We start from the raw sequence: 9,983 nt of genomic DNA on the forward strand, positions 1-9,983 counted from the left end.
TAGCAAAGAATTCAAGATTTAACGTGCCAGCTTCAATTCTGCATATCCAATATCTCATTACATTTCTCTTTTGTTAATAACATGAACAGATTCAACACAAACTGCCAAAATACCATTTTTAGCCAGAAGGGCCAAGTCCTGCATACTTTGCCAACAACAGCAATAAAGCTAGATAGAAGCTAAGCCCAGGATCGCATGGTGCATTGGCTAATCTCTGAAGCAGCAGCCACAAAGCACGTATACCTGAATAGCCTATCATTTTGTCAAATGTGGACTTTAAGAAGGATGCTGGTTTCATTCTTTTTAAAGTGATTTATTATCAAAAAGCTTGCTCCCTCTCAATGCTGAGTTAGTTCAGCAATGCAGCTCCATCCTTTTCAGGATTATGAGGACGCAAATAACTTTAGACCAAAACAACAATGACCACCACCACCACAACAAAAAAACCAAATGTGACTGTTGGTTCCATAACATATTTACAGACACATCAGAATGCAGTCAGGAATACTGGTTTCACTTCTTGATCGGAATGCTGATCACCATGAAATCTTCTGCGAGAGTCACTTCTTGGAGGTCTAACACTGATTCAGCTTGCTTTTTAAGTTCTACAATCCCATCTGCTTCTCCTTCTCTGGCCAAGGCAACTGGCTTGTACCTCTGACTGAAGTGAGTCAGAACCAGCCTCTTTGCTTGGCACAGCTTTGCGAATGTCGCCGCCATCTGTGGCGTGCTGTGGCCGTGCTCCTTTGCTTTGTCCATCTGGGTGTCATCCAGGGTCGCTTCGTGGATCAACAGGTCTGCTTCAAAGCACAGCTTTACTCCTGCATCATCCACAACCCCAGAACAGTCACCCAAAATACAGATTTTTCTTCCAACAATAGGCTTCTTTAAGACATCTTGGGGAGAAATTGTAACTCCATTTTCCAGAACAACAGAAATTCCGTTTTTCAGCTTCCCATAGGCAGGACCTGGTGGAACACCTAAAAGATGGAGGCAGATACCAAAACATCACGGGAATGGAATTTATGACTTGTTAAAGAGCGTCTGTTTCAACAGCACTGCAAATAGCAAATGGAAAAGGCATCCAATTCTTTTCATAATTGTTATAAATATTTTATTACTTGTGGGAAACTGGGATATTTATACATTTTTTAAAAGTTCACTGTTGGCTATTGATACTAGCAATGTCCAAGTACTGAAAACATTTCCAAGCACACGTTTCAGATAACTTTAAGCTCTTAAGTCCCCCTAAAACCTTATTATAGTCAAGGTAACAGCTGGGATCCTCTGCTGTGCATGGGAATAAGTTTTTGTGTGCTGCATTTAATAAGCTTATCTTCAGGTAAAATTAAAGAGCCCATTTAAATGACAAGTTACCGACAAACTGATTAACGTAATAAAAAGTTGTTAGAGGGGACTGTTTGGATCACAACATCGAGAATTTCAGGTAGTTACACATAATCAATCTTCATTTTAAACAGAGGCAGTTCCATGCTTACTGAACTGGGCTTCAATCTCATATTAATCGAGAATAGCACCTGATGATCACTCTGGGCAATACGTGCAAACAGAGTACGTTCACTAATTCCAACATGGATCATGTTTACCGTTTCCCAACACACTGGTATTCTCACAGGTTTGTAGATATTAAAAATATCTTTGGTCTAAGGCAGTTTTCCTCATTACTTAGTGCTTTGTTTTAGTTGGGGAAGAAAGAAGAGATTGTGTAAATAAAGAGAAAGAACACATGAAAAACCACTGCCATGCTTTCCACAGGTTCTGTCGTCGGCATGGCAAGGAAGGCGGTGATACTAGAGGGCTGATGTGCCTGGCGCTGCTTTGGGAGAGGTGCTGAGGGACCTGGGCGTGTGATGGCCTAGCATGGAGAAGGTACGAGGCCTTGGCTGGGCCCCAAGCCAATCTTTGAATGCTTGCTTCCAAGTGTGATGAACCCAGGTATATAAGGCTGGTTGAGGGACTTTCTTGGTGGTTCAGTGGCTAAGACTCCATGCTCCCAATGCAGGAGGCCTGGGTTCGTTCCCCAGGAAACTAGACCTCACGTGCTACAACTAAGACCTGGCACAGTCAAAAAATAAATAAATAAATAAAACTGGTTGAGGCAGTGTTCCAAACACCAAATTACTACTAACTTAATCCAAGTTGACTGACTAGGCCAAGTCAATGAAGAAGGAAAACTCAGAAAGCAGCTAGTTGCAGTTGCATGGTTGAGAACTATGGTGAAAAGTATCTGACCAAAGATGCCACTCAAATATACTTCAAAAAGATGACATGAGAAAATAAAAGCCCAGACCTGAGACGTCCACCATCACCCACCAACCAAGATAGGAAAAGCCGAAGATAAGGCAGATCAAGAATGTGCCTCTAGAGAGCTGAAGAGAGACTTCAAATACATACTTCATTTTTGCTCTGAATAGCATCTTCTGGCCCTAGAGATTTCCCTTAATAAACAAACTTCAGGAAAAGGAAGTAAGTGGAGAAAATGTTTAAGTGTTAGGCCTGGGAAACAAGAAAGGAAGGTTTCTATGACACTTCTAACTGTTTCAGCTCACAACTCAACTGAGGAGAAAGGAGAAAACAAACAAACACTCACCCAGATCTTTCAGTTTCTGTGCGTTGAGTTTACCTGGGCGTTTCTTCTCCACGACTGAAAATCCAAAGGAGGGTATTCGATGAAAGAGGCGAAACGCTTTCACAACAAACTGTTCGTCATCAACCAGGAGGTACGAGTTTTCTTCTGAGTCTAACAGGATAGTTCGTCCTTCTCCCTCTTTGGGGGGGTTGTCTGTTTTATCCACCTGCACAGATTCTTGCAGTTCTTCTGTAGGACACTGATCCGCTGTAGGCACCAGCTCATGGACCACGTAAGGGAAGACCAGCTCCGTGTGAGAGAGTTCCATGGTTCGCCAGATAAAGTCCCGAAGCCCCACAGGGCCATAGATTTCGATGGGCTGTTTGGTGACCATGGACCCACTCTGCAGGCTGATTGTGCAGAGGAGGCCAGGAAGGCCAAAGAAATGGTCTCCATGAAGATGCGTGATGAAGATCTTGGTAATTCTCCCTTTTGATTGAAGCAGAAAAACAAATTTTTGCATTTTTCAGAAATAAAACCCACACAAAGCTGCTTGAAACATGCATGTATTTTTCTACATGATTCCAGAAGCAAGAAAGACAAGTATTATTTCACTGGAAGGTTTTAATAAGATACAACTTTTTTCATAAAACATCTTCAAATTATACAGTGTTACAGTTTTAAGAGTATTTTCCTATACATCCTCTTACTGGAAAAATGAGGAAAGGAAAGAAGTGAAGTGAAGTCGCTCAGTCGTGCCTGACTCTTTGGGGCCCCATGGATAGTAGCCTGCACCAAGCTTCTCTGTCCATGGGATTTTCAAGGCAAGAGTACTGGAGTGGGTTGCCATTTCCTTCTCCAGGGAATCTTCCCAACCCAGGGATCGAACCCAGGTCTCTCACATTGTAGACAGATGCTTTACCATCTGAGCCACCAGGGAAGTTCTCTCACTGGAAAAAAGAAAAAAGGAAAACGTGTACCAAAATGATTCACTTCAGTAATCAGCTAGGCCTCAAGTGCGAAAGTATCTGGCAGTTACACTGCCCCCTGCTGCTCCCTCTCAGAACAGCAAGTACGTACTCCCAGCATGCTAACAAACGTTCCTTTGGCTCCAACAGACTGGACCAGTGCCTGAAACCAAAATTGCCTTTTAAGGACTCCACACTGGCCAAAGACTAACTAACCAAGCCAGAGCCTGCTTGCCTGGATGAGACAGAAGGAGAAGGAGGAAAAAGCAAGGGGGATGAGGGAGGGGAGGACAGGGAGGAGGGAGAAGGAGGTCGGGAGAAAGGGATAGAGGTGAAGGACCACGGAGGAGGAGGCAACAGATGCTGGAGTGCATATCCGAGGGTAAACCCCCCATGGTGTTTCGTAAAGGCACGTGGGTCCATCCCTTCCTTTCGGTCTGAACTAATACAGCAGCTCTTCCAGTGCATATTGACTTAGGCTGTAACTTGATTTAGCCAATGGTAAACTGTATGGGTTTTCCTGGTGGCTCAGAGGTAAAAAATCTGCCTGCCAAAATAGGAGATGCAGGTTCGATTCCTAGGTCGGGAATATCCCATGGGGGAGGGCATGGCAACCCACTCTGGTATTCTTGCCTGGAGAATTCCATGGACTGAAACACCCTCCGGGCTGCAGTCCATGGGGGTCGCAAAAAAGTCAGACATGACTGAGTGACTGAACAACAAACTGAATCTACTCCTGGTACGTGGCAGGATGCCACATCAACGTTTTTCAGAGATGCACCACAAAGCCTTTTGAAAGTAACAATCACAATTAACATATTTTTAATATAGCTCATGACCTGCCTATTTAGTTTATTGTGATGGGATCTGTCCTGTGACATCCAGGTAACAGTGTGCTCCAAGCGAGTCTTCTCAGTGTTACTACATCAAGCCAGGCACTGTAGCAGAGAACAATGGACCAGGTAGGGGCTGATCTTGAACCTTGAGAATCCCCAGGAGGCACACTAGAAGTTTCCCCAACATGCTCCTTTTTGTTGTCTTGGTTTAGTCTTTGTTTTTGCTGTTTTTTTACTTCTGGAACCCTTTCATTTCCCCCTTTCTGCTGTCTGGGCTGCCAACAGCCCCCCACCCTCCCAAGTGGGACCTAAAGAATCAGCAGACAAAAGAACTGCATCAGTTGTTGAGTCCTGGTCTCACACTGACCTCAAAACTGCCAAGTCAGACTTTCCGGGCCTCTCCCTATTTACTGCAAAGCACAGCCAAAGCTGAATACCAAACAATTAGTGAACTCAAAGCAAGTGAGACACGTTAGGTAAGAAAAAGTAACTTCCACCGTTATCACAGTTTCATGGAAGACAGACATTTCATTTTTTAAGAAACTTGATTTCAGTGGGAGAAGGAATGGCAACCACAATTATCAAAGGTAAGAGGAAGCTATCAAATGAAAAAAGAAAAATGCCTGAGTTCCCTTTCACTTAAGAACACGAAAATTACCAGGGAAAATGTCATCCATATAGGAGTAGAAGACTAAGCATCCTCTACGCCCAAAGGAATGATGCACTGATATTTACTGCGGTAGGAAAATGTCTACATTATTGATACATACTATATTCAGTTGGAAAAAAAAAGTAATACCAAATATAGTTTGATTGCATTTATGCAAAATTATATACAAACACACACACAAATATACCTGCACCATTACCATAACTCTATGTATAGAAAATTCACTGACCAGAGAGAGAGATTTGGGATTTTCTTATTTATATTTTTCTGTTTTGTTTAAACTTTTACAATGAGCATGTATACTTATTATAATCATTTTAAAATTATACTTGTATAATACTTTTTTGTAATCATTTTTGAGGGGGAAAAAAAGCTTAAGCTTACCTTTAAAATTATGAAAAAAAATAGATATGACAAATGCACACTTTTTAATCAGATGCTTGGATATCAGGACCATGGAAAGTTGAAAGAAGTATATTTAGACAGACAGAAAGTACTTCCTTATGAAACCCATAAAATATTATTATCCCAGGAGGTAGTATAAGCTAAAAGGGTTTCGAAGATTCCAACAGTGATGGGTCCATATTTGGTTACTGAGAGAAACCAAGATGTATTGAGGATTCCAGGTTGAGACTGGGGCTTTAGAAGTGCTAGAGTGTCTTTGCTGATGTTCAGGGATTACCATATCATCTCCTCCCTGAGGCCAGGAATTCTTTTTTTAAATCAATAAAAATTTAATAAGCTAAAAGTTCCCTTTAGATTTTATTTTAGTATTATTATTTTTTGGCCAAACTTTTATTTTAAAAAGCTTGAGGTTTGTGATCTGTTGAAAAATAACTGTAAAATATAAAACATGAGAGAAAGGTATTACGGCAAATAGAGTTAAGGCGGTACCCGTGGCCCCTGCCTCCAGCTGTCCACATCCCTCTATAATTCCTTCCTTGTGAGTGTGGGTGGGACTGGGCGCTTGCTTCTAACCAGTGAAACACGGCACAAGGATGCATTGCGATTATGTTCTAAGAGTCCATCTTGCTGGCAGACTTGCTCTTAAGTCTCCTTCTCCCTTCCAGGCAGTAAAAGGAAGCAGGCTAGCCTGCAGCAGAAACCCCCATGACCAGGACCGACAGCAGGCCTCAGGTTGCCGCAGCAGCCTTCGTTCAGCACCTAGAAGGTTCTGCCAACAACCTGAGTGAGCTCTGAAATGAGACCCCAGCACTAGCCAAGACCTGGGCTGCAGCCTGCTGAGATCCTGGAACAGAGAATCCAGTTAAGCCTGGCCTGAAGTCCCTGACCCACAGAAACTATGAGATAATAAATGCAAGTAACCCACTAAATTTTTAATCCGTTGTGCAGAATTAGATAACTGACACAGGTACTGAGTGAAAACTGGAGACTTATCCCTAAACCCAAACCTCTTAATACAACAGTCACTTGTTTCTATTTTAATCACCCTGCCACCTCAACTCCTACTCTCTAAATATTACAGCCACCACTCTGGCGTGTGCCTACCCTGCCAGGTCTCGTGAAAGGAACCCTTGTGTGATCCCAGGGAGGTAAAGCATAACACTGCTCTGACCACAGGGTTTCAACATAAGACAGTATGTGATTAGGGTTGAACTGTATACACCTGTCCCAAGTGATACGCCTGGTTCCTTCCTCCAACAGTTCTCTTCCTAACCCTCTATCTAGGTCTGGGACATCACCACCTATAACCTGGAGTAATTCTGTACTTCTTCACATCCTAAGACATTCACTCAGTCACGTCTCCTGCTGGCTCTACACATATCTCTTTGAGTCTCTCAAATTCATCCTTATTCCTACTTTCTGCTCCAGCATCTTCATCTTCTCTCTCTCACCAGGTGAATGCAACTGCCTTGGGCCTGATGCCACTCTCTGTCCCAATACATTTGCTATTGGAAAACTGTCCTAAAACACAAATCAGACCATGTCATTTCTTGGATTAAAAAGTATTTAATTATTTCTTGTTGACAACAGCCTAAATAATAAGGCCCAGATACCTTAGAATACCACCGAAGTCTTCACAGCCGGCCCTCACTTTAAGCATTCCTGTCTCTCATCTCTGCAGTCAAGTACTCAGAGTGGTGGATGGCTTAGGATTCCCCAAACACGTCATGTCTCTGGAAACTCCCTTACTTCCTGCTCACTCTGTCATCTGTTCCCTGAATATCCATCCCTGCTTCTCCTCCCAGAGAAACGTCTATTCATCTCTTATATCCTAGCCCGACTGTTACTATCTCTGAGTCACTTTCTCTGAACAGTTAGTGTCCTCCTCCTCTGTGCTTCAAAAGTAGCTAGAAAACACCTCTTAATTCCGACTTGTCACATCTCACCGTGACTGTCTGCACGTCAGTTTCCACCACGAGACCAAGGGATCCTCGGATGCTAGAGCTATCTTTCTTTTAGTCATTAAATGCCAGGTGCTGTGATGAGCTGTAGGAATAATTTCAGTAACTACCGCTTATCAAGATCTAACAAGTGAGAGGCCCGGTACTAAGCTGAACATCTTACTCACGCATTAATAGATATCACCAGGCATCCCCTAGGTGCGCACATGCTCAGCGAGTCTAGTCGTACAGGGAACACACAGTGAACACAGAAACAACTTCCTGAGCAACACAATTTTAGACCCTGATGATGCTAAAAAGTCAGGAGAACCAGCACAAAGCAGGAGAATGCCTGGGGTGAGGGAGAAATTACTTAACCCAAGAAGTTTGGGGGAAGCCTTTGAGGAGACAACATTTGGGTTGAGATTTAACTGATGAGAAGTAGACAACCACACAGAGAAGGGATTATTGTATACAATTCTTACATCACCCCTTTTAAGTGGAGGGTTTAAGTGAAGTGAGTGAGTCAGTCGTGCTGACTCTTTGCAACCCCATGGACTATACAGTTCATGGAATTCTCTAGGCCAGAATACTGGAGTGGGCAGCCTCTCCCTTCTCCAGGGGATCTTCCCAACTCAGGGATCGAACTCAGGTCTCCTGCGTTGCAAGCAGATTCTTTACCAGCTGAGCCAGAAGGGAAGCGCAAGAATACTGGAGTGGGTAGCCCATCTCTTCTCCAAGGGATCTTCCCAACCCAGGAATTGAACTGGGGTCTCCTGCATTGCAGGCAGATTCTTTACCAGCTGAGCCATCAGGAAAGCCCTGATAGGGGGGTTTTAACCCCATTTTAAAGATGAGAGAAGAAAAACTCAAGCTTGCTGGTCTGCTAAGGTGATAAGCAGAGACACAGCTGGGACTGGAATCCTGGTCTACCCAACTCTGGGCCAAGGCTCTGTGAACACTGGACCCTTCGGTGGGCCTGGGGCGAGGCTCGCTCTGTTCCCTCTGGCCAAAATGCCCTTCTTCTCCTCAGCCCAGGGAGCCCTTCCTCCTCCTTCAACAACTCACATATCACCCCCTCTCAGATGTCTTCGCTGATGACCCCAAGCAGAAAAGAACCACTCACTCCTCAGAACACCTACTTCCCTCTCATGATACTTACACCCACCTCCTGGGGGAAGTAAGCATGTTCCTGTGCTTGAGCAGTGTCTTTTTAACGTGTCCGATGTATCCCACTCCATTCTCCATGCCCTAAGCCTATGTACATCCTTCCTCTTCAATTTACAGGAAGAATGAAAAGTGAAGGACTGAAGGGAAGGAAGGAGAAGGAGGAAGTAAGTTGGGTAGTCATTCAGCTAGTTCATCTAGGCATCTGGGTGTGGCCAGATGCCTGAATGCCTTCCAAGTCTTGCCAGGGCCCCAGCACTGAAATGGGGTACAACTGCTGGGGTTGTTTCTGGGTAGAAGGCCCAAGGAGAGCCGAGAAAATGAAGACGAGCAAGAGACAGCCCTAATTAGAAAGTAGAACGTATACTCACCTGCTTTAAGTTGGCTCTTCATAAGCTGTGTCTGGGTCCCCTCCCCACAGTCAAAGAGCCAGCACTCGCCTTCACACCGAAGGACCAGAGCGGAGGCACCCCGGGTCGGGGATGGGTATGCTGCACCTGTCCCCAGAAATGTCACATCCATAGACATCTTCCACCCTGCAACGAGAAGGTCACTTAGGGATTATCACACATCACTGCTCAAAATCACCGAAAACAGGTTCTTGTGAGTTTCACGGTTATCTAACTTCTATATATTGAGAACAGTGTGGATTCCTGTTCTCTAATAGTTTTCCGCAGAAATCTAAAGAAAGATTTTAGTAACTCTTAATCAGTAAAAGCTACAAATTACCAAACCTTGTATGACTGCTCACGCAAATAAAAATAAATTAAAAAAAAAAAAAAGCCAAACTCAGTTAATTAAAAACTACAGTTGAGGGCTTCCCTGGTGAAACTGAAAGTGTTAGTCACTCAGCTGTGTCCAACTCTTTGTGACCCCATAGACTGTAGCCCGCTAGGCTCCTCTGTCCATGGAATTCTCTAGGTAAGAATACTGGAGTGGGTTGCTATGCCCTTCTCCAGGGGATCTTCCTGACCCAGGGATAGAACCCAGGTCTCCTGCACTGAGGCGGATTCTTTACCATCTGAGCCACTTGGAGAGCCCTCCCTGGTGGCTCAATAGTAAAGAATCCACTTGCCAACGCAGGAGACACAGGTTCAGTCCCTGGTCTGGGAAGATCCCACGTGCTGTGGAGCAACTAAGCTTGTGCACCACAGCTATTGAGCCTGTGTTCTAGAGCCCGGGAACGGAAAAAAGAGGAGCCATCAGAATGAGAAGCTTGTGCACAGCAACTAGAACCTGCTTGCTTCAACTAGAGAAAGGCCTGTGCAGCAACGAAGACCCAGCGCAACCAAAAATAAAATAAATAAATACAAAAATTATATATATATATATATGTAACCAAACTGTAGTTGAATTCCAACCACACAACATTCTGGAAAAGGCAAAACTATGGGGATAGTAAAAAGA

At 44.0% G+C, this 9,983-nt stretch overlaps 1 protein-coding gene across 1 annotated transcript in view; it reads right to left on the reverse strand.

Annotated features, from left to right (window-relative positions):
• Positions 1 to 297: 297 nt before the first annotated feature.
• Positions 298 to 9,983, reverse strand: part of ELAC1 (elaC ribonuclease Z 1) — a 10,692-nt gene continuing 1,006 nt past the window's right edge. Inside the window, exons 2-4 of the mRNA XM_010849789.1 lie at positions 8,948 to 9,112; positions 2,612 to 3,079; positions 298 to 980 (exon numbers count right to left, since the gene is read on the reverse strand). Of these exons, the coding sequence (XP_010848091.1) occupies positions 514 to 980; positions 2,612 to 3,079; positions 8,948 to 9,104 (1,092 nt within the window). The 5' untranslated portion in view covers positions 9,105 to 9,112 and the 3' untranslated portion in view covers positions 298 to 513. The remainder of the gene's footprint in view (positions 981 to 2,611; positions 3,080 to 8,947; positions 9,113 to 9,983) is intronic.

Source organism: Bison bison, unplaced genomic scaffold (assembly GCF_000754665.1).
Source record: "Bison bison bison isolate TAMUID 2011002044 unplaced genomic scaffold, Bison_UMD1.0 scf7180017864287, whole genome shotgun sequence".
In the NCBI taxonomy this organism is placed as follows: domain Eukaryota; kingdom Metazoa; phylum Chordata; class Mammalia; order Artiodactyla; family Bovidae; genus Bison; species Bison bison.